General features: G+C 38.8%; 1 protein-coding gene across 1 annotated transcript; it reads right to left on the bottom strand.

Moving 5' to 3' along the window:
* Positions 1 to 256: 256 nt before the first annotated feature.
* On the bottom strand, positions 257 to 26,567 carry CRISP2 (cysteine rich secretory protein 2). The gene is given in 8 exon segments (XM_029243768.1): positions 257 to 384; positions 10,002 to 10,090; positions 14,277 to 14,389; positions 15,114 to 15,259; positions 19,133 to 19,220; positions 20,012 to 20,128; positions 24,404 to 24,474; positions 26,540 to 26,567. Coding segments are annotated over 7 exon segments (750 nt in total). The 5' UTR covers positions 24,473 to 24,474; positions 26,540 to 26,567.
* Positions 26,568 to 27,451: the final 884 nt, after the last annotated feature.

Genomic DNA, 27,451 nt, shown 5'->3' with positions numbered 1-27,451 from the left:
CAAAATTCTCAACTTGATTCAGTTAATTAAATGTAAGGTGACAAATTTGTATCAGTCCAAAGTTGTTGTCATAGACTAGCTTACTTTTGTAAATCGTTGTATGAAAGAGATCTCTGTAAATATCCTGGAGAAAAAGGTTCCTTACTGTTTGGAATCAAATTTGTAACTAACATGCCTACAATTTCCCTCTTGGTATGTGTCAACTAAATGATGCAGATTTTCTCCACTTAGTCCTGCACAGTGCAAATTGGGCATTTCAGTAAATTTTGCCTTCACATAGGCAAGTAGCCTTGCACTTTTCCTTGAGCAATTCATGTTCACAGCCAGCTGTTTTCTTCAAGGAATCACAGTTACTAAGGAGATCTTCATACTCACAAGAATTGGCTGTAACAAAAACAGATGAGTTACCTCATTATCATTTTTCTCAGTAACGACAAAACTATCCATATATTCAAAGTGTATGAGTGGGTAAGATTGGACAAACAAGTCAGTGTCACTTACACCACAAGGGGCCTTTCACTTCTTGAGGGACATACGAGGTGCCTTAGTTGAGCTCACTGATTAATCCATCACTTTTTATTTTGAACTTGGTGACATGTTTGTAAAATGAATTGACCTATTTTTCTCCCTTAGCAAAGAGAGTAAAATGAAAATACCTACAGAATCTAATATGGGAGGAGCTACTACACACGTAGAGCTATTTAAACTTAAATTATTTTAAGTTAGGCGAAATTAAAAATTTAGTTCCTTAATCTTACCAGCCACAGTGTTCAATGACCACGTGTGACTAGTGGCTACTTGTAAGATACATGATGATAGAGAACATCCTTATCATTTCATCCTATTGGACACACTGCTTCAGACACCAATGCTTTCTCTTTCAGGAGAAAGTGATTCCAGTGGGAAGATAGAGATGTAAAACAATGATAATATGCCTTCTTGCTTTCTAATGTTTCTTTTTTGGATGTTCTCCAGGGACCCCAAACCCAACAAATCTCAAACTAAATTCATCCTGTTACCCACAATGGATCCAAGGTGACTATTCCCCTCCCACAATCCCAGGGGAATGGTTCCCTGACTACTCAGTCATTCAGGCCAGGAACTGAATCAATCTGAACTCCTTCTTTTCTACTTCTGACCAGCACCAACCAGCACTGGTAACAAACACTGGCTATTCTACTTCTTGTCTCTCAGCCCTGTCCATTGTTCTTCATTCATTTTCCCAGTAATGAGGTCAAGACATTCAATTTCTTTTTAATCCATGTTTTTCAATAGTTTTCTTGCTGACTTCCATCCAATAGTTTCTACTTACCATTGCTAGAAAGCTCTTTATCAAACATGATTCTGACCTTGTCACTCTTTTGCTGAAAACCTTTCAATTGAGTGCTTATTGCTAATAGGATAAATTCCAAGCACCTTAGCTAATATAGCACTCAGCAGAGGTAGAAATATTCCATGGTTTTTTTTTTTTTTTTGCCTTTTTGAACTCTTGTATTTTGACTTTTATTTTTTACATCTTTATTGAAGTATAATTGCTTTACAATGGTGTGTTAGTTTCTGCTTTATAACAAAGTGAATCAGTTATACATATACATATGTTCCCATATCTCTTCCCTCTTATGTCTCCCTCCCTCCCACCCTCCCATTCCTACCACTCCAGGCGGTCACAAAGCGCTGAGCTGATCTCCCTGTGCTATGCGGCTGCTTCCCACTAGCTATCTACCTTACGTTTGGTAGTGTATATATGTCCATGCCTCTCTCTCGCTTTGTCACAGCTTACCCTTCCCCCTCCCCACATCCTGAAGTCCATTCTCTAGTAGGTCTGTGTCTTTATTCCTGTCTTACCCCTAGGTACTTCATGACATTTTTTTTTTCTTAAATTCCATATATATGTGTGTTAGCATACAGTATTTGTCTTTCTCTTTCTGACTTACTTCACTCTGTATGACAGACTCTAGGTCTATCCACCTCATTACAAATAGCTCAATTTCGTTTCTTTTTATGGCTGAGTAATATGCCATTGTATATATGTGCCACATCTTCTTTATCCATACATCCGATGATGGACACTTAGGTTGTTTCCATCTCCTGGCTATTGTAAATAGAGCTGCAATGAACATTTTGGTACATGACTCTTTTTGAATTATGGTTTTTTCAGGGTATATGCCCAGTAGTGGGATTGCTGGGTTGTATGGTAGTTCTATTTTTAGTTTTTTAAGGAACCTCCATACTGTTCTCCACAGTCACTGTATCAATTTACATTCCCACCAACAGTGCAAGAGGGTTCCCTTTTCTCCACACCCTCTCCAGCATTTATTGTTTCTACATTTTTTGATGATGGCTATTCTGACTGGTATGAGATGATATCTCATTGTAGTTTTGATTTGCATTTCTCTAATGATTAATGAAGTTGAGCATTCTTTCATGTGTTTGTTGGCAGTCTATATATCTTCTGTGGAGAAATGTCCATTTAGGTCTTCTCCCCATTTTTGGATTGGGTTGTTTGTTTTTTGTTATTGAGCTGCATGAGCTGCTTATAGATTTTGGAGATTAATCCTTTGTCATTTGCTTCATTTGCAAATATTTTCTCCCATTCTGAGGGTTGTCTTTTGGTCTTGTTTATGGTTTCCTTTGCTGTGCAAAAGCTTTGAAGTTTCATTAGGTCCCATTTGTTTATTTTTGTTTTTATTTCCATTTCTCTGGGATGTGGGTCAGAAAGGATCTTGCTGTGATTTATGTCATAGAGTGTTCTGCCTATGTTTTCCTCTAAGAGTTTGATAGTTTCTGGCCTTACATTTAGGTCTTTAATCCATTTTGAGCTTATTTTTGTGTATGGTGTTAGGGAGTGATCTAATCTCATACTTTTACATGTAGCTGTCCAGTTTTCCCAGCACCACTTATTGAAGAGGTTCTCTTTCTCCACTGTACATTCCTGCCTCCTTTATCAAAGATAAGGTGACCATATGTATGTGGTTTTATCTCTGGGCTTTCTATCCTGTTCCACTGATGGATCTTTCTGTTTCTGTGCCAGTACCATACTGTCTTGATTACTGTAGCTTTGTAGTATACTCTGAAGTCAGGGAGCCTGATTCCTCCAGCTCCATTTATCGTTCTCAAGATTGCTTTGGCTATTCGGGGTCTTTTGTGTTTCCATACAAATTGTGAAATTTTTTGTTCTAGTTCTGTGAAAAATACCAATGGTAGTTTGATAGGGATTGCATTGAATCTGTAGATAGCTTTGGGTAGTAGAGTCATTTTCACAATGTTGATTCTTCCAATCCAAGAACATGGTATATCTCTCCATCTATTTGTATCATCTTTAATTTCTTTTATCAGTGTCTTATAATTTTCTGCATACAGGTCTTTTGTCTCCTTAGATAGGTTTACTCCTAGATATTTTATACTTTTTGTTGCAATGGTAAATGGGAATGTTTTCTTGATTTCACTTTCAGATTTTTCATCATTAGTGTATAGGAATGCCAGAGATTTCTGTGCATTAATGTTGTATCCTGCTACTTTACCAAATTCATTGATTAGCTCTAGTAGTTTTCTGGTAGCATCTTTAGGATTCTATATGTATAGTATCATGTCATCTGCAAACAGTGACAGCTTTACTTCTTCTTTTCTGATTTGGATTCCTTTTATTTCCTTTTCTTCTCTGATTGCTGTGGCTAAAACTTCCAAAACTATATTGAATAAGAGTGGTGAGAGTGGGCAACCTTGTCTTGTTCCTGATCTTAGTGGAAATGCTTTCAGTTTTTCACCATTGAGGACGATGTTGGCTGTGGGTTTGTCATATATGGCCTTTATTATGTTGAGGAAAGTTCCCTCTATGCCTACTTTCTGCAGGGTTTTTATCATAAATGGGTGTTGAATTTTGTCGAAAGCTTTCTCTGCATCTATTGAGATGATCATATGGTTTTTCCCCTTCAATTTGTTAATATGGTTTATCACATTAATTGTTTTGCGTATATTGAAGAATCCTTGCATTCCTGGAATATATCCCACTTGATCATGGTGTATGATCCTTTTAATGTGCTGCTGGGTTCTATTTGCTGGTATTTTGTTGAGGATTTTTGCATCTATGTTCATCAGTGATATTGGCCTGTAGTTTTCTTTCTTTGTGACATCCTTGTCTGGTTTTGGTATCAAGGTGATGGTGGCCTCGTAGAATGAGTTTGGGAGTGTTCCTCCCTCTGCTATACTTTGGAAGAGTTTGAGAAGGATGGGTGTTAGCTCTTCTCTAAATGTTTGATAGAATTCACCTGTGAAGCCATCTGGTCCTGGGCATTTGTTTGTTGGAAGATTTTTAATCACAGTTTCAATTTCAGTGCTTGTGATTTGTCTGTTCATGTTTTCTATTTCTCCCTGATTCAGTCTTGGCAGGTTGTGCCTTTCTAAGAATTTGTCCATTTCTTCCAAGTTGTCCATTTTATTGGCATAGAGTTGCTTGTAGTAATCTCTCATGATCTTTTGTATTTCTGCAGTGTCAGTTTTTACTTCTCCTTTTTCATTTCTAATGCTATTGATTTGAGTCTTCTCCCTTTTTTTCTTGATGAGTCTGGCTAATGGTTTATCTATTTTGTTTATCTTCTCAAAGAACCAGCTTTTAGTTTTATTGATCTTTGCTATTGTTTCCTTCATTTCTTTTTCATTTACTTCTGATCTGAGTTTTATGTTTTCTTTCCTTCTGCTGACTTTGGGGTTTTTTTGTTCTTCTTTCTCTAATTGCTTTATGTGCAAGTTTAGGTTGTTTATTTGAGATGTTTCCTGTTTCTTAAGGTACGATTGTATTGCTATAAACTTCCCTCTTAGAACTGCTTTTGCTGCATCCCATAGATTTTGGGTCGTCGTGTCTCCATTGTCATTTGTTTCTAGGTATTTTTTAATTTCCTCTTTGATTTCTTCTGTGATCACTTTGTTATTAAGTAGTGTATTGTTTAGCCTCCATGTGTTTGTATTTTTTACAGATCTTTTCCTGTAATTTATATCTAGTCTCACAGTGCTGTGGTCAGAAAAGATACTTGAAACAATTTCAACTTTCTTAAATTTACCAAGGCTTGACTTGTGACCCAAGATATGATCTATCCTAGAGAATGTTCCATGAGCACTTGAGAAAAATGTGTATTCTGTTGTTTTTGGATGGAATGTCCTATAAATATCAATTAAGTCCATCTTGTTTAATGTATCATTTAAAGCTCGTGTTTCCTTATTTATTTTCATTTTGGATGATCTGTCCATTGGTGAAAGTGTGGTGTTAAAGTCCCCTACTATGAATGTGTTACTGTCGATTTCCCCTTATGTATTGAGGTGCTCCTATGTTGGGTGCATAAATATTTACAATTGTTATATCTTCTTCTTGGATCGATCCCTTGATCATTACGTAGTGTTCTTCTTTGTCTCTTCTAATAGTCTTTATTTTAAAGTCTATTTTGTCTGATATGAGAATTGCTACTCCAGCTTTCTTTTGGTTTCCATTTGCATGAAATATCTTTTTCCATCCCCTTACTTTCAGTCTGTATGTGTCTCTAGGTCTGAAGTGGGTCTCTTGTAGACAACAAATATATGGGTCTTGTTTTTGTATGCATTCAGCCAATCTGTGTCTTTTGGTGGGAGCATTTAGTCCATTTACATTTAAGGTAATTATCGATATGTATGTTCCTATTCCCATTTTCTTAATTGTTTTGGGTTCGTTATTGTAGGTCTTTTCCTTCTCTTGTGTTTCTTGCCTAGAGAAGTTCCTTTAGCAGTTGTTGTAAAGCTGATTTGGTGGTGCTGAACTCTCTCAGCTTTTGCTTGTCTGTAAACATTTTAATTTCTCCATCAAATCTGAATGAAATCCTTGCTGGGTAGAGTAATCTTGGTTGCAGGTTTTTCTCCTTCATCACTTTAAATATGTCCTGCCAGTCCCTTCTGGCTTGCAGAGTTTCTGCTGAAAGATCAGCTGTTAACCTTATGGGGGTTCCCTTGTGTGTTATTTGTTGTTTTTCCCTTGCTGCTCTTAATATGTTTTCTTTGTATTTAATTTTTGACAGTTTGATTAATATGTGTCTTGGCATATTTCTCCTTGGATTTATCCTGTATGGGACTCTCTGTGCTTCCTGGACTTGATTAACTATTTCTTTTCCCATATTAGGGAAGTTTTCAACTATAATCTCTTCAAATATTTTCTCAGTCCCTTTTTCTCTTCTTCTTCTGGAACCCCTATAATTCAAACGTTGGTGCGTTTAATATTGTCCCAGAGGTCTCTGGGACTGTCCTCAGTTCTTTTCATTCTTTTTTCTTTATTCTGCTCTGCAGTAGTTATTTCCACTATTTTATCTTCCAGGTCACTTATCCGTTCTTCTGCCTCAGTTATTCTGCTATTGATCCCATCTAGAGTATTTTTAATTTCATTTATTGTGTTGTTCATCATTGTTTGTTTCATCTTTAGTTCTTCTAGGTCCTTGTTAAATGTTTGTTGCATTTTGTCCATTCTATATCCAAGATTTTGGATCATCTTTACTATCATTATTCTGAATTCATTTTCAGGTAGACTCCCTGTTTCCTCTTCATTTGTTAGGTCTGGTGGGTTTTTATATTGCTCCTTCATCTGCTGTGTGTTTTTCTGTCTTCTCATTTTGCTTATCTTACTGTGTTTGGGGTCTCCTTTTTGCAGGCTGCAGGTTCGTAGTTCCTGTTGTTTTTGGTGTCTGTCCCCAGTGGCTAAGGTTGGTTCAGTGGATGGTGTAGGCTTCCTGGTGGAGGGGACTAGTGCCTGTGTTCTGGTGGATGAGGCTGGATCTTGTCTTTCTGATGGGCAGGTGCACTTCTGGTGGTGTGTTTTGGGGTGTGTTTGGGCTTATTATGATTTTAGGCAGCCTCTCTGCTAATGGGTGGGGCTGTGTTCCTGTCTTGCTAGTTGTTTGGCATAGGATGTCCAGCACTGTAGCTTGCTGGTCATTGAGTGAAGCTGGGTGCTGGTGTTGAGATGGAGATCTCTGGGAGATTTTCGCCATTTGATATTATGTGGAGCTGGGAGGTCTCTTGTGGACCAGTGCCCTTAAGTTGGCTCTCCCACCTCAGAGGCACAGCATTGACTCCTGACTGCAGCACCAAGAGCCTTTCATCCACACGGCTCAGAATAAAAGGGAGAAAATGTAGAAAGAAAGAATTAGTGTAAGTAGAAAGAAAGAAAGAAAGAAAGAAAGGAGGGAGGGAGGGAGGAAAGAAGGGAGGAAGGAAGGAGGGAAGGGTGGAAAAAAGAAAGAAAGATGATAAAGTAAAATAAAATAAAGTAAGATAAAATATAATAAAGTTATTAAAATAAAAAATAATTATTAAGAAAAAACAACGGACGGATAGAACCCTAGGACAAATGGTGGAAGCAAAGCTATACAGACATAATCTCACACAGAAGCATACACATACACACTCACAAAAAGAGGAAAAGGGGAAAAAATCATAAATCTTGCTCCCAAAGTCCACCTCCTTAATTTGGGATGATTTGTTGTCTCTTCAGGTATTCCACAGATGCAGGGTATATCAAGTTGATTGTGGAGCTTTAATCCGCTGCTTCTGCAGCAGCTGGGAGAGATTTCCCTTTCTCTTCTTTGTTCTCACAGCTCCCGGGGCTCAGCTTTGGATTGGGCTCCGCCTCTGCATGTAGGTCGCCGGCTCAGGCCGGGCGGGGGTGGGGGGGAGGAGCATGGAGTGCGGGGCGGGCTTGCGGCGGCAGAGGCCGGCATGACGTTGCACCAGCCTGAGGCGCTCCGGGCGTTCTCCCGAGGAAGTTGTCCCTGGATCCCGGGACCCTGACTGTGGCGGGCTGCACACGCTCCCCGGAAGGGGAGTGTGGATAGTAACCTGTGCTCACACACAGGCTTCTTGGTGGTGGCGGCAGCAGCAGCCTTAGCGTCTCATGCCCATCTCTGGGTTCCGCTCTTTTAGCCGCGGCTCGCGCCCGTCTGGAGCTCCTTTAAGCAGCGCTCTTAATCGCCTCTCCTCGCGCACCAGAAAACAAAGAGGAAAGAAAAAGTCTCTTGCCTCTTCGGCAGGTCCAGACTTTTCCCCGGACTCCCTCCCGGCTAGCCGTGGTGCATTTACCCCCTGCAGGCTGTGTTCACGCCGCCAACCCCAGTCCTCTCCCGGTGCTCCGACTGAAGCCTGAGCCTCAACTCCAAGCCCCGCCCGCCCTGGCGGGTGAGCAGACAAGCCTCTCGGGCTGGTGAGTGCCGGTCGGCCCTGATCCTCTGTGCAGGAATCTCTCTGCTTTGCCCTCCGCACCCCTGTTGCTGTGCTCTTCTCCGCTGCTCCGAAGCTTTCCCCCTGCGCCACCCGCAGTCTCCGCCCGCGAAGGGGCTTCCTAGTGTGTGGAAATCTTTCCTCCTTCACAGCTCCCTCCCACTGGTGCAGGTCCCATCCCTATCCTTTTGTCTCTGTTTATTCTCTTTTATTTTGCCCTCCCCAGATACGTGGGGGGTTTCTTTCCTTTTGGGAAGTCTGAGGTCTTCTGCCAGCGTTCAGTAGGTGTTCTGTGGGAGTTGTTCCACGTGTAGATGTATTTCTGGTGTATCTGTGGGGAGGAAGGTGATCTCCGCGTCTTACTCTTCCGCCATCTTCCCGGAAGCCTATTCCATGTTTTTTTAGCTGATTTTTTTCCTTTAGTTAATTTATAGTTTTGACATCATCAGTATTCTGAATTATAGCTCTATAATTCAGTAAGAAAGAATGCTGACTAAAGGTGAATGCATTTGAAAGGTAAAAATCTCAGGGAATGAGTTAACTCTATTGTTCATAATAATTTTTTTTTTTTTTGCGGTACGCGAACCTCTCACTGTTGTGGCCTCTCCCGTTGCGGAGCACAGGCTCCGGACGCGCAGGCTCAGTGGCCATGGCTCACGGGCCCAGCCGCTCCGCGGCATGTGAGATCCTCCCAGACGGGGGCACAAACCCGTGTCCCCCGCATCGGCAGGCGGATTCTCAACCACTGCGCCACCAGGGAAGCCCCATAATAATTTTAATAAAAGTATCCCAACTATAAAAAACCAACAGCTATTTTTACTTCAGATCATGACAACTTTAGAAATGACACATATGACATTTTATTCCCTCCTTTTGCAACAATATGGATTCTATGAACCCATATCATATACAGGTTGGACTTTGTCATTAAAAATGTGCACAAAACCATGAGTAAATTATAGGGCAAGTGATCATTTATTATGTTAATCACCACGCTTCCAATTATACTTTAGAAAAAAAATGCAGTAATCAGCATGAGGAACTCATTTGCACAAAAGAAACATTCAGTTTGCCTGTATAGACTGAGACACAATGTGGTCTCACATCCTTAGATTTATACATTTTTATGCTTTCAAAATACTACCTTTGGTGTAATGATACTAACGTTGATGAAATTATCAGAAGCATGAATGTATAGTTATTAATGAGCTCTGCGACGTCACAGAAACAAATGGATGCTAGATGTTTCATTATCTTACATATGGTAATATAGGCATACCTCATTGTGTTGCATTTCACTTTACGGTCCTTTGCAGGTATTGTGTTTTTTACAATTGAAGGTTTGTGGCGACCCTACATTGAGCAAGCCTATTGGTGCAATTTCTCCAAAAGCATTATTTTTAATTTAATGTACATTTTTTTTTTTTTAGACATAATACTATTGCACACTTCATAGACTACAGTATAGTGTAAACATACCTTTTATGTGCACTGGGAAACCAAAAATTTGTGTGACTCGCTTAATAGCCATATTTTCTTTCTTTCAGTGATGTGTAACAACGTCTCTGAGGTATGCCTGTATTCTTTTCATTACAGAGAATATGTAGGTTATTGAAATGTGTAAAATGTTTACTTAAACACACTCTGTTGGGTAATCGTTTTGTCTTGGCATAAAGATGTTATTTAAATTGGTTACTTTGGGAGATTTCTTTATCCATAAAAAGAAAATTAAACATCAATTCTTGATTATAATAGCAAGTTAATCACTTCAAACTTACTGCATAGTCTACTGTCACAGTTATCAGGGCAACTGGCACAAGGTGTTCCTTGTTGGTAAGGGGTACTCTTTTTACTCACATCATTACCACTGTAATGTAAAATACACACTGTCAAATATTTTTCACTTTACTGTTTAGTTGCCAAGGGCAACATCAATCACTAAATGTATATAAGTATATATGTAACGTTTTTAGTTCTGTTAACAAATCTGAGGGAAATTCCCTGGCGGTCCAATGGCTAGGATTCTGGGCTTTCACTGCTGTGGTCCCAGGTTCGACCCCTTAGGTCGGGGAACTAAGATCCCACAAGCCACACCACCAGGCCAAAAAAAAAACCAAAAAAAAAACTACAAAACAAATCTGAAAAATTACAATTCCCAACATGTAATTTACGTAACATCCAAATTAAGGAAATACTTCACACACATCGACCCATCTCCTTGACTCTACTTCTTCAGGCTGGGTAGCTACATTGGCATAACTAGTCTAAAGCATCCAGATAACTTCTTTGCAGCAATACACTTTTCATCTCCCAGTAGACTTGGTCAGATTGGTAAGGCTGTGCCCCACAGAGAGCTGGCTAGGGATAAATATATCACTTTGAGAGATGGGGAAAGATCCTGGGGGCAGGAGGTTGCAGTACGAAAAAGAATACTCAATGTTGCAATATAATTTTATATTTGAAAGAGGATAAATACCCTAATTCCTCTAATATGAACTAGGGACAGTAAAGCTCCAATATATATATTTTTAATTTCGAGATGGCATTGTGCTATTTAAGTAGTTTGTGGTGTGTGTATTTGTGGGTCAGGAAGAGCTGGGGAAGGTTTATGAGTTTCCAGAGGTAGTGCGTGATTTTTATGTTTACCGAAAAAGGAACGTGAGATTAAAAAGTTTTGATAAACGCCAATAGCCTGGGTGTAGTCAATTACAGTGACTAACTTGTAACTCATCGATGATGCTTATCCTATTGGCTGTTAAATTTATCTAATTCATCGGAAAATACATGGGAATCTCAGTAGTGTCAAGGGAGCCAAGGGCCCAAAGTGATGTATTTGAATCTGTCTTCCTGCACAGAACCTGGCTGTCCCTGTGGTAGCCCTTGGAAAGATTGTGACGTAGACACAAAAGTGTTCTGGAGGTGCTGTCACTCCCGCTTTCCTCATTATTCACTTCAGCTCTCACTCCAGATGCCTGGTTCCCGATGCCTCCCCTCTCACAGCCAGGCAGTGAGTTTGGATGCATTCTCCAAGGATCTATCAATTTTTTTATTAAGTTATACTTGACACACAATATTCTATTAGTTTCACGTGTACAACATAGTGGTTTGATATTTTTATACATTATGAAATCACCACAGTAATTCCAGTTACCATCTGTACATCTCTTGTGGTTTGATGGATTCCTTTAGTGTTAGCTTTGGACTTCTTTTTCATTATTTTTTGTGTATCCATTGTAGGTTTTTATTTTGTACTTAACATGAGGTTCATATATATCAGTCTGTATCTATAGCTGTTTTAAGCTGATAGTCACTTAAGTTCAAAGGCTTTCTAAAAGCACTAAATTTTTACTACCCCCATCTGTTTTATGATTTTTATGTCATATTTTACATTTTTTTACCTTGTGTAGTCCTTCACTACTTGTTGCAGTTACAACTGATAGTAGCACTTTTGTCTTTTAAACTTCATACTAGCTTTTTAAGTGGTTGATGATCCACTGCCATTACTATATATTTGCCTTTACCAGTGAGATTTATTCTTTTATATGTGTTTTCTGTTTCTAGTTGTGGCCTTTGCTTTTCTGCTTAAAGAAGACCCTTTAACATTTCTTGTAAGGCCAGTTTAGTGATGATGAACTTTTTTAGTTTTGCTTGTCTGGGAAACTCTTTATCTATCCTTCAATTCTGAATGATGACCTTGCTGAACAGAATATTCCAGGTTGTAAGCTGTTTTTGTTTTTGTTTTTTCAGAACTTTAAATATATCCTACCACTCCCTTCCAGCCTTTAAAGTTTCTCCTGGAAACCAGCTGATAGTCTTATGGGGTTTCTCTTTTGTGTGATTAGTTGTTTTTCTCTTGTTGCCTTAAAAATTTCCTTTTTAACTTTTGCCATTTTAATTATGTCTTGGTATAACTCTAGGTTCATCTTGTTTGGGACTCTCTTAGCTTCCTGTACCTGGATGTCTGTTTCCTTTTTCAGGTTAGGGAAGATTTCAGGCATTATTTTTTTTTAATGTTTTCTGTTCCTTTCTCTCTCTTATCTTTCTGGGACCCCTAGCTGTTGGTAGCTTGCTGTTGTCCCAGAGGTACCTTAAACTCTCCTCATTTAAAAAAAAATTCTTTCTTCTTTTTGCTGTTCTCATTGGGTGATTTTTCACTATTCTATCTTCCAGATCGCTTATCTGTTCTTCTGTATCATATAATCTGCTATTGATTCTCTTGAGTGTATTTTTTATTTCAGTTCCTATATTCATTTCTGATTGGTTCTTTTATTTTTTAAGTCTTTGCTGAAATTCTTATTGTGTTCTTCCATTATTCTCCCTAGTTCAGTGAGCATCCTATAACCATTTCTTTGAACTCTATCAGGTAAATTACTTATCTCCATTTCATTAGAGTTTTTTCCTGTGGTTATATTCTGTTCTTTCATTTGGAACATATTCCTGTCTCCTCATTTTGTTTGAATTTTGTTTTTATTATTATTAAAAAATTTTTTTATTGGAGTATAGTTGCTAAATTTTGGGTTTTTTTCTATGATTTAGGCTAAACAGCTACCGCTCTTGGTCTTGAAGGAGTGGCCTTGTGTAAGAGCATCCCCTGTGACTGCTTGTGACTGGTGGCTTTAGCAGACCAGCTTGAGCTGGAATGGGCCAGGCTAGAGGAAGTCCCTGGGGAGCACTGTGCTTACGGCTGCCTTGGTGGGATGGCTAGGGCTGCAGCTGGGGAAGGTGTGTACTGGGGGGAGTCCCAGGGGGACCAAACAATGGTGCTCGCTGGTGCCTTCGACTCTGGGGAGGGCTCCAGCAGTTCCCTGTTCATTTGGAAGAAGCTCTCAGGTTAGTAGATGGATTTTCCTTCTGTATAGTCTGAATGCTTTTTAAATTGCTGGGGTTTTTTTTGCTGTGTCCCAGGGCAGGTGAGTCTGTTCTCAAGCCCCTCAGCTATATCCCTCCTACTGCAGATCACTAAAATGGGGGTGGGGTTCCCATGGATACAGTGTCTCCATCTTTCCTACTAATTTCTATGTGGTCCTTCTATCTGCAGAAGCTGTTAAATCAGCTTCGGGGGCAATTTCTTTATATGTAGGTGTAGATTCAGTGTGTGCATGGGAGGAGGTGAGCTCAGGGTCTTCCTAGGCCCGTGTTGTCCTTCCCCAAATGACCTATCTATTCTTTCTACTAAACTCTAATAGCTGTTTTCAGGAAAATGACTTTGGAGGTCATATTTCTCAAACTGGAGACCCATATCCCTGGGTCATCTATAGTACCAAATAAATCCTATGTGAGGCTTGGTTTGGGGCCTCCCTGCCTGTAGTGGTAAAGAACTTCAAATTTTAAAAGAAATTAAGACTAGCAGATATGTTGAGGTTAGGTCTTTAGTTTATCCATAGGATTTGTTGTGGAGGACTTAAAACGTTTTGCTTAATGAAAGAGCATGTTTCCTGTTACAAATAAAGACTGTAAGGAATTGTTCGTTATGGAGTTCTTGGTGAAAACTTCTGAGAAACAAAAGCTTAAGATGTTTCCTTTTTCTGGACTCTAACATATATTAAAGATCTCTTGAAAAACCTTTGAGACCCAGAAGAATGAATCATTTCTAATGATAATAACGTATATGGTTTTCAAGATAAGTAAGAATAGGAACATTTCAGCAGAAAGGGCTGAAATCACAATTTACTATCCCTTATTTTCCACTCCACTACTGCCTCTTGCTTAACCATCAAGCTTCCACGCACCTAGGGTGTGAAATTAGTGAGAACTGATGACATCAAGTCTAGAGAAATGCATATTACACGTGCCCAGAGAATAACCTTGAGCCCTGGGGAAAGGCAATTGAGAGAAAAGACATGACTTCATAATTGAGGAAAGAGAGTTTCAGATTTTACTCTTGGAAATGAGAACTTGGTCTCTTCTCTGATAAGTTGAATGTATCTTACCTTAAGCAGTATTTCCAAAGGTTTATCCCTTCTCTTTATTAAAATATGCTTTTTTATTTTGATTGGGTAAATGTAAGATTATTTTAAAATATTAAATTGCCGATGGAATTATTGGTATTAAACTTTAAAGTATATACTTATGCAGGAAAGTACTGGCAAACATAGTATTTTAGACTCTCCTGATTGGGACAGTAGGCAATTCCACATCCAACACGGAAAGATGAGTACCAAACAAGCTACAAATGCATAAGGAAATATGTAAGAGTACATTAAGGAAGAGGGGAAAATATTGGGAAAACAAAGAATAGCAAATGTAAAACAAAAAAGTGATTCTTGGCACTTCCTTGGTGGTGCAGTGGTTAAGAATCCATCTGCCAATGCAGGGGACACGGGTTCCATCCCTGGTCCCGGAAGATCCCACATGCCTCGGGGCAACTAAGCCCACGTGCCACGACTACTGAGCCCACATGCTGCAACTACTGAAGCCCGCGTGCCTAGAGCCCATGCTCCACAACAAGAGAATCCACTGCAATGAGAAGCCCGCACACTGCAGTGAAGAGTAGCCCCCGCTCACGACAACTAGAGAAAGCCTGCGTGCACCAACAAAGACCCAATGCAGCCAAATATTTAATAAGAAAGAAAAAAAAGTGACTTATAGTTTGTAGCCATACACCTTATGGAAATATTTAAATTACTGAAACAAAGTCACAAACTTTAAAAATATTAAATTTCATGTATCCATTTATAATGTTGGAAAAGTACAGAGTGTACTTCCCTGCCAAGAATTTTGCAGCTCATGGAAAAAAAAAATGACAGTTCTAGATGAAATACCAGCCAAATGCCAGGACTCTATTATACTCAAGCCCTTCCCCCAGATTGAACATTGGTGTTGGTCATCATTTGGAGAAGCTTTCTCTGTTAGAGCATTTGTGGCAGAAGTTTTTCATTTGTTCTGGTTACCTGGGTATAATGTCCAACAATTGCACTGAAGCTCTTTGGTCCTGCACCATAGACAAAATTGTGGTGTTCTTCAAACCAGCTTTGGATTGCATCTGACCAGGCAGTAGGGTCACTTGACATGTAGAGATTCTCACCACATTTTGTACCTAAGTGTGAACAGATCATTCATGAAGAAAACAAAAAAGCATGCCATGGCAAGAGAAGTCAACTACATGAACACAAGGATGTTGCCCTTCAAACTCAGTGCCTGTATTTGCTAACTGTTAATACATGTAAAAGATGCTTCCATTCCTTATCAACTGTAAAGCTGAATAGAAGACAGATCTACCTAGCCCACTGGGCTGGCCACAATATGCAAACTTTGAATAGGTTGAGAAGAATTTATTCTAACAAGGACCTACTGTATAGCACAGGGAACTATACTCAATATCTTGTAATAACCTATAATGGAAGTGAATGTAAAAAAATATATATATATGTATATTTGAATCACCTTGCTGTACACCTGAAGCTATCACAACATTGTAAATTAACTATATTTCAATAAAAATCAAAACCAAACCAAACCAAACAAAATCCTTCTCCCTGTGGATTGTCAAAGATGCATTCTTTTTCATGCTAAATTCTTTACAGGTATAATGTGTGTGCTCTCAGCTTTGTATTGTTAGCTTACGAAAGGCAACAACCAAATTTTATTTTTTCTCTCCTCTTACCCACCCTCAGCAGAGATTTTTCACATATAGGAGCCAGAATAAATATTTATGATTATGAATTTGCATAAACTTTGAAAAAAAAAAGGTTTACGGGCAGTCTTTGAGAGTCCCAATCAAGAGTCAACTGACATCAGGAAGGTGTTCAAAACTTGTAGCTCTTCCCTTAATCCATGAGTCATAATGTCACAATGTGACATTATAGTTATTTAATGTTATATAACTTACAGTTATAACTCTCTGAGGAGAGTTATATATAACTTACAGTTATATTATAACTGTATATTATAACTTACAGTTATATTATAACTCTCTGAGGAGTCATAATGTCTCCTCAGAGAGTTAGGCAGGAAGGACCTTGCAGAGGGTGACATCAGCAGAATGGTGAGGTAGGAAGCCCTGGACTCTCCTTTCCCCAATACACACACTGATTCAGCAACAATTCACGAACAAATTGCCCTTGTCAGAAATCCAAAAGCAAAACTAAAGGCCTCCTGACCCTGAGGGGTATGAAACCAGACTCACTGAAGCCTCTAGGGAGATTGGAAAACCCTCTTGCGAGAATCCCTACCCTCAGCACCGTGCTATACAATCAGGAAGAGACCCTCTAACTCCCAGCTTCTCCCAGGGGAGGGAAAGAGTTGGCTCATGTGTCCAGCAACCCAACGTTTCCAAGGGGACACCCCAGAGGGCTGGCTTCTGTCTTGCTAGTCTTGGAGGTGGTGAGTGGAGATGGTGTTTGGGCTGCTAGACACCGTAACTCCTCCCTCTGGCTCAGCACAGAGCAAGCAAATGAAAAATCCTTTCATTGTTTTCCTTTCTTCCCTGGGAGGCAGAGTTGATCAATGTGTCCAGTGGTCCAGTTTCTCTGGGGCTACCCAAAGAACTGGCATCTTTCTTGCCAGTCCTGGAGCGCAATCTTGTTTCCTGGGGGACAACTGGGGGACAACTGAGATGGCAGTTTGGATTGGTAGATGCCATAGCCCTTCTCCCCAGCTCAGCACAGAGCAAGCCGACAAAAACCACAGCTGCCTGCTTCTCCCTGGGGAGGGAAGAAGCTGGTTTGGTCATCTGATGCGACACATTTTCCAGAGGCTGCCTGAAGGACTGGCTCCTGACTTGCCTGTTTTGGAATGCTGTCAAGACCTAGCATAAGCTCGCTGCCTGTGGCTAGTGAGAACAGAGACACATATTTGGGCTGGCAGTTGCCATAGCCTCCCTTCCTGGTTCAGCACAGAGTGAACAAACAACATACTCCAGCTCTTAGCCTCTCCCTGGGGAGGGAAAGAATTGGATGGACTGTCAGAGATCCATCTCTTCTGGGGGCTGCCTGAGGAAACGACTTAAGAATCTTCCTTGAGCAAAACGGACTTGAACAGCATTTCTCCAAAAAAGATGTACAAATGACCAACAGGTATATGAAAAGGTGCTCAGTGTCACTAATCATCAGAAAAAGGCAGATCAAAACCACAAGGAGATATCACCTTACACCTGTCAGGATGTCTGTTCTCAAAAAACAAAAGACAGCAAGAGAAACTGGAATTCTTGTACGCTGTTGGTGAGAATAAAACCTGGTGTAGCTGTTATAGGCAACAGTAGGGAGGTTCCTCAAAAAATTAAAAGTAGAGCTACCAAATGATCCAGCAATTCCACTTCTGAGTATTTATCCAAAAGAATTGAAGTCAAGATCTTGAAGAGATATTTACATTCTCATGTTCACTGCAGCACTATTCATGATAGCCAAGATGTGGAAATGACCTAAATGTCCATCAGCAGATGAATGGATAAACAAAATGTGGTATATACACACAATGGAATATCATCCATCCTTAGAAAAGAGGGAAATTCTGCAACATGCAGCAACATGAATGAACCTTGAGGATATTTTGCTAAGTGAAATAAGCTAGTCACAGAAAACGAGTGCCTGATTCTATCAGTATGAAGTATCTCAAATAGTCAAATTCGTAGAATCAAAGAGTGGAATGGTGGTTGCTGGGCTGGGGGGAAGGAGGAATGGGGAGTTACTAATCAATGGGCATAAACTTTCTGGTAAGCAAGATAATTTCTAGATATCTGATGGACAGCATGGCACCTACAATCAACAATATTGTATCGTACACTTAAACATTTCTTGAGAGGGTAGATTTCATGTTAAGTGTTCTTAGCAGCATAAAATTTTTTAAAAACCAAAAAATAAAAAAGGTGTTCTTACCACAGTAAAATTAATTTAAAGAAGAAAGAAGTGCCTTGAGGTCCAGAAACGTTACCCTTTTCAGCCCTCTCTTAATATTTACGTTTTGGTGACTTGAAATATAATGTTTACGTGCTGCTTAAAGAAAGTATAAAATGTTTTTGGATATCTCCTTTAATAAGGAAAGACAGAAACTTAGAAACTAACAGTAGACTTGGATCTTTAAGACCATTTGTTCCAATGTTCTACTGAACACAGTCGCCTCCTGTTGTAATTTCATCATAATGTTTGCATCAACAATATAAACAAGAACAATTCTACTGAAATGACAGGTAAGTTATTCACTACCTTTAAATTGGGTGTACCTATGTGTATATCATGCTTGATAATGTAAAACATTTTATGTAAGGTTTGTGAATACAAGTTTTTTTTCTCTCATGGCTTTTATGATCCTTGGTAAGATACGTCTTCAAGTTTTTTCGAGTCTAATATATTATTCTATGCATTATAGGTACACAGTCTATACAAAATACTTGAAAATTTGTTATCAAAACTTTAAAAAATGAATCAACACACCCAAAATATTCATCCTGATTAAAAATAGCTTAAATATTTTTAGAGTAAAATTCAGGAACAGTTCAACATATTTTAACACATTTTGTGAATGCAAAATAATCTGATTTCAAAACACCATACAGCTACACAGTATCACAAAAAGGGCAAAGGGTGAGAAATCAGGAAGCCTGGTTAACTTTCCAGTATATGATACTCCTACCAGTTGTGTTCTTGCATAATTCATTCCTTCCACATCCTTACTTTTTAATCTTTAAAATCGGGAAAATGATTATGCATGACCTGTTCACCATGAGCTGATCAAGAGGAACAAATGAGATGCTGCTTAAGAAATAATTTGCATAATGTAAATAATCAACAAGCATGAAATAGTACTTATCGTATCTCTCTCTATACAGATACTTTAATTTTAAAAGTACAACCATATAAGCAACATTTATTCAAAAAGTCTTCTGAATATAATGCCCCAGAATGGTCTATCCTATTTTATTTGTCTAATATTTTATTTGCTCATTTATTCAACAAACATTGACTCTTTTACATACTGGTCTTCTGGCCATCTGGATTACTGTGTTCTAAAGTGCACTTGTTTGCCCACTTCTGGGCATTTGCTGTTGCTTCTCTGCTGCATTCCTAAATGTCACAAGAAAAACAAAATACGCAAAGATTCAACTCCAATGAAGTATATGCTTCAAAATCTGATTGGCAGGCTGATTTGCATTACTTTAAAACTTCTGTAGATGTATTATCTAATTGTCATTGGTATTAAAGTACCTTTTTGTTTGTGTGTATGTGTGTGCGTGGGTCTTTATCTGTCCCAGTGCCAGCTTCCACACAAAGACAAGTCCACAGGTATGTCTAACGAGAGAAATACCTAATACAATATTATCTGACTATGATAGCATAGCAGCCACACCTAAGATTTTTAATAATGTTGCTGCTCTAAATACTAATTAACATGTGAGATAGTCTGACTACATTTCATTAGTAATAAGCTGACCTAGTTTATTGCCTATTCCATTTGTAGCCCACTGTGTCCACATGGGAGATGTCTAGCTTTTATGGACTATTCCCTGGGAAATGGGCTGTTATTTACCCTAAATGGCATTGATCCTGAAGGATAGGAGATTTCTTATTTTCGACTAGGGAAGATAGTGAACCAAAAATGTAACACCTTCACATTTGATGTCTGAAGATCTGGCTTCTAAATTCTGCCTTCCCAACTTAAGAGCCCTGTAATCTTGACAAGTTATTTAACCATTATAAAGGAAAATTCATTTCTGCCCTGCCCATGACAGAGCTAAATGAAGTAGAAAAATAGAGACAGAACTTTATAAGCCACAAGAGTCTTAAGAGATGCCAGTTAGCTGCCTGCTCTTACCACTGCTGGCTCACACCACTTTATTTATATTCTTGCTTCTTACCATCTTTAGCATGTTGCTGGCAGGTGGAGAGACTGATTTCCTTAGTTCATTGTGTTTATTTACAATCTCTCTTTGGACTTCTGTTTGAGTGGTTAACAGCGCAGTAAAGGATGGATCCTACAGGGAAATAAAATTAGGGTTTTTTGTTTAAACACTTTTGAAAATTGCATTTAAGAGTGAATAAGTTAATTCAGGGGCTCTGAGATGACTTTACAAAGTGTTCAGTTCAAGCCACTATGAGTTGTTAAGCACTGTCAATGAACTGAACCAAGGCGATGACAAATAGGAAAAAAGTAGTTTGAAGTTTTGAGAATGGGAATGGAATTCACGGCATGACAAATTAAAAACTCCTCTGAGGCCGCAAATGCCGATTTCTAGTTTCAAGGGAACTCTCAGTGTGATTTTTCTAGACATACAAGTGATAATGTTTTATATTTTATAATATTGTGTACAAAGGTATACAATAAGAACATGAAGACAGATTCATCCACGTTCAATCAGGCTGCAGCAGTGGGGTAAGAGCGGACCTCAAGACTCATCCTAGACTTTAAGGGGAACTTTGACCTGACACGGTATCTGTTTTTAGAGAAAGAATATATTTAGAATGTATTTAGAGAAAGAATGTTGAGGTTCAGTTGAAGTGCATTCAGTATTCTAGTAAAATGATTCTACCTGTTTTATTTTTTTAACTTCTTTATTGGAGTATAATTGCTTTACAATGGTGTGTTAGTGTCTGCTTTATAACAAAGTGAATCAGCTATACATATACGTATATCCCCATATCCCCTCCCTCTTGCATCTCCCTCCCACCCTCCCTATCCCACCCCTCTAGGTGGTCACAAAGCACAGAGCTGATCTCCCTGTGCTGTGGGGCTGCTTCTCACTAGCTAACTGTTTTACATTTGGTAGTGTATATATGTCCATGCCACTCTCTCACTTCATCCCAGCTTACCATTCTCCCTCCCTGTGTCCTCAAGTCCATTCTCTATGTCTGTGTCTTTATTCCTGTCCTGCCCCTAGGTTCTTCAGAACCATTTTTTTTAGATTCCATATATATATGTGTTAGCATACGGTATTTGTTTTTCTCTTTCTGACTTCACTCTGTATGACAGACTCTAGGTCCATCCACCTCATTACAAATAGCTCAATTTCGTTTTTTTTTATGGCTGAGTAATATTCCATTGTATATATGTGCCACATCTTCTTTATCCATTCATCTGTTAATGGACACTTAGGTTCCTTCCATGTCCTGGCTATTGTAAATAGAGCTGCAGTGAACATTGTGGTACATGACTCTATTTGAATTATAGTTTTCTTAGGGTATATGCCCAGTAATGGGATTGCTGGGTCATATGGTAGCTCTATTTTTAGTTTTTTAAGGAACCTCCATACTGTTCTCCATAGTGGCTGTATCAATTTACATTCCCAACAACAGTGCAAGAGGATTCCCTTTTCTTTACACCCTCTCCAGCATTTATTGTTTGTAGATTTTTTGATGATGGCCATTCTGACTGGTGTGGGGTGATATCTCATTGCAGTTTTGATTTGCATTTCTCTAATGATTAGTGATGTTGAGCATCCTTTCATGTATTTGTTGGCAATCTGTATATCTTCTTTGGAGAAATGTCTATTTAGGTCTTCTGCCCATTTTTGGATTGGGTTGTTTGTTTTTTTGATATTGAGCTGCATGAGCTGCTTGTAAATTTTGGAAACTAATCCTTTGTTAGTTGCTTCATTTGCAAATATTTTCTCCCATTCTGAGGGTTGTCTTTTGGTCTTGTTTATGGTTTCCTTTGCTGTGCAAAAGCTTTGAAGTTTCATTAGGTCCCATTTGTTTATTTTTGTTTTTATTTCCATTTCTCTAGGAGGTGGGTCAAAAAGGATCTTGCTGTGATTTATGTCAAAGAGTGTTCTTACTATGTTTTCCTCTAAGAGTTTTATAGTGTCTGGCGTTACACTTAGGTCTTTAATCCATTTTAAGTTTATTTTTGTGTATGGTGTTAGGGAGTGCTCTAATTTCTTTCTTTTACATGTAGCTGTCCAGTTTTCCCAGCACCACTTATTGAAGAGGCTGTCTTTTCTGCATTGTATATTCTTGCCTCTTTTATCAAAGATAAGGTGACCATATATGCGTGGGTTTATCTCTGGGCTTTCTATCCTGTTCCATTGATCTATATTTCTGTTTTTGTGCCAGTACTATACTGTCTTGATTCCTGTAGCTTTGTAGTATAGTCTGAAGACAGGGAGCTTGATTCCTCCACCTCTGTTTTTCTTTCTCAAGATTGCTTTGGCTATTTGGGGTCTTTTGTGTTTCCATACAAACTGTGCAATTTTTGTTCTAGTTCTGTGAAAAATGCCATTGGTAGTTTGATAGGGATTGCATTGAATCTGTAGATTGCTTTGGGTAGTAGAGTCATTTTCACAATGTTGATTCTTCCAATCCAAGAACATAGTATATCTCTCCATCTGTTTGTACCATCTCTCATTTCTTTCATCAGTGTCTTATAGTTTTCTGCATACAGGTCTTTTGTCTCCTTAGGTAGGTTTATTCCTAGATATTTTATTCTTTTTGTTTCAATGGCAAATGGGAGTGTTTCCTTAATTTCTCTTTCAGATTTTTCATCATTAGTGTATAGGAATGCAGGAGATTTCTGTACATTAATTTTGTATCCTGCTACTTTACCAAATTCATTGATTAGCTCTAGTAGTTTTCTGGTAGCATCTTTAGGATTCTCTATGCATGGTATCACGTCATCAGCAATAAGTAACAGTTTTACCTCTTTTCCGATTTGGATTCCTTTTGTTTCTTTTTCTTCTCTGACTGCTATAGCTAAAACTTCCAAAACTATGTTGAATAATAGTGATGAGAGTGGGCAACCTGTCTTGTTCCTGATCTTAGTGGAAATGTTTCAGTTTTTCACCATTGAGAATGATGTTGGCTATGGGTGATTCTACCTGTTATAGGTAGATTTTATAGGGTCACTCAAAAGACCCCATTAAAAAAATCTCCAAGGCCATTTGGAGGGAGCAAAGCCATCCAGTGAATGGACTATTGCTGACTTTGTCCCTTTTAGAAACAGAAATATAATTGATAAGGTATTAAATCAGTTGCTGATATTTTTGGTGTATCTTTGTGTGTGTGTGTGTGTGTGTGTGTGTGTGTGTGTTGGGGGGGATGGGTCCTAAACCTGGAGGTGGAGTAGGGTGTGTGAATTGCTCCCACAAGGTCTAGCAATTTGATAGCCTAAATTTACACAAAAGGCTGATGTTACATGAGCAAGATTTTTTTAAAAAATCAATTTATTTATTTTTAGTTTTTGGCTGTGTTGGGTCTCCATTGCAGTGTGCAGGCTTCTCATTGTGGTGGATTCTCTTGTTGCGGAGCTCGGGCTCTAGGTGTGCAGGCTTCAGTAGTTGTCGCACGCGGGCTTAGTTTCTCTGTGGCATGTGGGATCTTCCCGGATGAACCCATGTCCCCTGCATTGGCAGGCATATTCTTAACCACTGTGCCACCAGGGAAGTCCCAGCATGAGTAAGATTTTGAAGTGTAAGTCTGAATAGACAGGGTCCTTGGTTGATCTTCCCCTGACACCTTGGAATAAGTCATTCTCTGCTCCCCCAATACTGAGTCCCCTTCAAAGCTCTGCAAATACTGTGAACATAGGTCTGACCACATTTTATCACCATGATCTCATTGTGCATCCATTTCTCCTGCCTACTTGTACGTTCCTAAGGACAGGGGCCAATACTGAATGAAAAATAAATCCAATGGCACGTATCTTTATAAGAGACACAAGAGGAGAAGGTGATGTGAAGATGGAGGCAGAGATTTCAGTGATGTAGCCACAAGCCAAGGATTGGTGGAAGCCACCAGAAGCTGGGAAAGGGACATGGAACAGACTCCCTCCTAGATCCTTCAGAGGGAGCATGGCCCTGCTGATACCTTGATTTCAGACTTCTGGTCTCCAGAACTGTGAGAGAATAAATTTCTGTTGGGCTAAGCCACCAAACTTATGTTAATTTCCTACAACAGCCCTAAGGACCTAATGCATTAATTTTCCAAAATATCATGTACTCCATATAAAAATAATGCAATATTTTTCTTTTTTTGTACTAAATCTTTGAAATCTGGTGTGTAATTTATACCTACAGCACATCTTGTTTTGGAAAAGCCACATTTCAAGTCTTTAATAGCCGTGTGTGACAGATAGCTGCTGTACTGGACTGCTCGTCCTTGAACTTTCATCTAGATAATTACGCTAAGTGCTCTGAGCTACCAAGGAGTACTCTGTGATGTACTAGACACTCTCATTACTTCCGCTCTCAAAGTGCCTTGCCATCCCACAGAGCTGCCTGGATAGGTCTGGAAAGATTTTTCCACTTTAACCTTACCTTTGCTTCGGTGGGGAAAGATGGTAGCAGCACAGCAGCCAGAAACAGCACAACTGGGAGTGAAGCCATTGCTAGGAAGTAAGTCAAAGAGAACAAAGGTCTACATTGAAACATGTAGTACATGGACCTCTAACTAGGAGGGAAGAACTAATGTAATGATCTTGGTTATCTCAAAGGAGCCGTGATTCCCAAATTTACAAGTAATGTAACAAGAGAGGACTGTCATATGGTGCCAGTAGAATCATAATAGAACCAACCTTGTCTCTGATAGGGACAATAAAAAATAAGCTGAGGAACTTGACTGTTGCACTTGAATTATACCTATAAAGGTGAGGGACATACCACTTCTTTCTGCCCACTTCTATTGCTCCTAAGCCCATCAGAAAGAAAATATGGAAGAAAACAGATTTCGCCACAGTTAATTATGATCTTGCATTGATTATTCATTTCAATTTTAGGGCAAAGTTTATTTTCAGTGTATACCATTTCTTAGTTTTTTTCCTCTTGTCTATGAAAAGTAGACTTCTTGTCCTTTTATTTATACACAACTCTAATCAAGATTTCAGGGTTGTGATTACACAGAAATGTACAAATACTTTAGTAGTAGTAATTTCTCCAATGGAGGCATTAGAAGTTATGTTTATTTTATTCCTTACACTTGTCTATATTTTCAAATTTCCAAGTATAGAAAAAAATACAAATAGAACTAATATATTGAAAATCTAGCCTGTTCGAATTTGCTGAATCCATGATTGGGTACAAAGGTTACTTAATATCTTCATTAACTTTTTAAAAGACACTCAGCATTGGGTTGCCCACATTGTGCTTTCTCAATGTGTCACAAAATCCTTGGTCCTTTAGATGAAGCAAAAAGAACATGAAGTTTAGGAAGCATTCATATTCTCTTCCCCACCGTTCATCATATAAAAATTACTCACTTTGTAAATTAAAGCAATACTGCCTAGATTAACTGTCTTCCTATGCAGTTGCTACCCCCAAATTCTTGGAGGAAAAGAAAATTCTAAACTATTTATCTGCAGTACTTCTCAGGCCTGATTGATCTGTAAATAGTGGACAGTTGGTACCTCTTCCATGTATTGCCTTTCTTCTCAATAGTGTGATTATCAAAGGGAGAGGAATGAACATTTATTGACAGTGTAGGGCAAAATACAATGTCTAATTTCACTCTCTTACCTTCGCAGGTATGGTGGTGTTTTACCGATGAAGGAATTGAGGCCTATAAGAGTTAATTAACCTATGCCAATGGTAAGTTCTTTTATTTATTTATTTATATTTATTTATTTTGGCTGTGTTGGGTCTTCGTTGCTGCGTGCGGGCTTTCTCTAGTGGCCTCGAGCGGGGTCTACTCTTCATTGCGGTGCGCGGACTTCTCATTGCGGTGGCTTCTCTTGTTGTGGAGCACAGGCTCTAGGCGTTTCCATAGTTGTAGCACACAGACTCAGTAGTTGTGGCTCGTGGGCTCTAGAGCTCAGGCTCAGTAGCTGTGGCCCATGGGCTTAGTTGCTCCCCGGCATGTGGGATCTTCCCAGACCAGGGCTCAAACCCGTGTCCCTTGCATTGGCAGGCAGATTTTTAACCACTGAGCCACCAGGGAAAGTCCTGGTAAGTTCTTAAGTAATGGCAGAAATTAACCTTCAACCAATTATGATGTCCAAATCAATGCACATTGAAAGGAAAACATAGTTTCAACCGGGAAAATCAAACATTTTGTAGCTCAATGGAGACACTCATCCTTATTTTAACAATTCCTGTGTTAATATACAACAGTATACAGTATGTTCATAGTAAAAATCACTAACATGGAATAATATACAATATATACAAATTGTCATATTTTACATTGTTTTCTATTCAATATAGTTCTAGTATACTTGTTTCAAAATCATAAACACAGGAACTATTTCTATTATCCATTTTAGAATGAGATGTAAAAAATTCATTTGTTTCAACTTGACATAGTGAGAGTAGAATTAATTCAAGATCATTGTCTCAATAACTATCCATAAAGTTTGAAAATCATGGGTACATTTGTTAAATATATAATTTTACCGTTGGCAAAATAAAAATGATTGACAAATAAAATGTTCACATTTAAATAAATGAGTTATCACTTACTGTTTGTTTTCAGAGCAGGATGAAGTATCTGCTTTGTCTGTAGGAAGAAGAAAGGTACAGAGAAGGTTAGAGCACAATATATATTATATCTATTTCTGTTTTAGAAAGTTCTGGTTGTGCAAGTAAACCTAAGTCAGTACAATTCCAAACCAGAATTTTTCACACCAATAGCTTCCAATTTCATTGCCAGTTATCGGACATTGTTTTTGACATTATTTGGTTCTCATGTAGCTTTTAACACAAGTAAGTAAAGCATACCCTCACTTCCTGGCCAGCCCTCTTCTCTTCTGATGCAAACTAAAATCTGGATGCTGCCTTTTTGGCCTCGTATTTCTATAATAACCACTGAAGACTGGTTAATCACTGTGAAGGTAACCAAGATCCTACCTTAGAGCTGAACTTCTGTGGCTCAGCTTTCTATGACTTTTACTTCCCGGTGCCAACTTTCTATAGCTTATTGGATAAGAGCACAGTCTTTGGAAACCATCAGTTCTTGAAAAATCTTCTTTGATCTACAGATTTATCTTCTGTAAACTGTGGATTATCATACCATAATTTTGCTTTGAAAACAGCATAATGTACATAAAACACCTACTATGATGCCTAACATATAATACTCAATAAATGGAAATTATTAATATTTTATTATTACCCTTCGCAATGAGTAGCAGTCTGCTGAGCTCATACGCTCTCTCTATAAATGCATGTTGTTTGAACTGCTAGTTTTAGAAGTGTTTATAAGACCTGTTTTTACTTCCAGGTGTCATAGGAAAAAAATCTCTATAATCTAATCATATATTCCAATGTTCAAGGCCCAGTTCCGCTGGAGACCTTTTGGCTAACTTGATATCTGGGCTGTTGTATCCTTTGATACCCAAAGAGCTGTATCCTATCAGCTCTTTGAAAGACATA

The sequence above is a fragment of the Monodon monoceros genome, unplaced genomic scaffold (genome assembly GCF_005190385.1).
Source record: "Monodon monoceros isolate NGI ecotype Baffin Bay Population unplaced genomic scaffold, NGI_Narwhal_1 Super_Scaffold_3, whole genome shotgun sequence".
In the NCBI taxonomy this organism is placed as follows: domain Eukaryota; kingdom Metazoa; phylum Chordata; class Mammalia; order Artiodactyla; family Monodontidae; genus Monodon; species Monodon monoceros.
The sequence above is the reverse complement of the archived record's forward strand: the minus strand, read 5'-3'. Positions and strand labels throughout refer to the sequence as shown.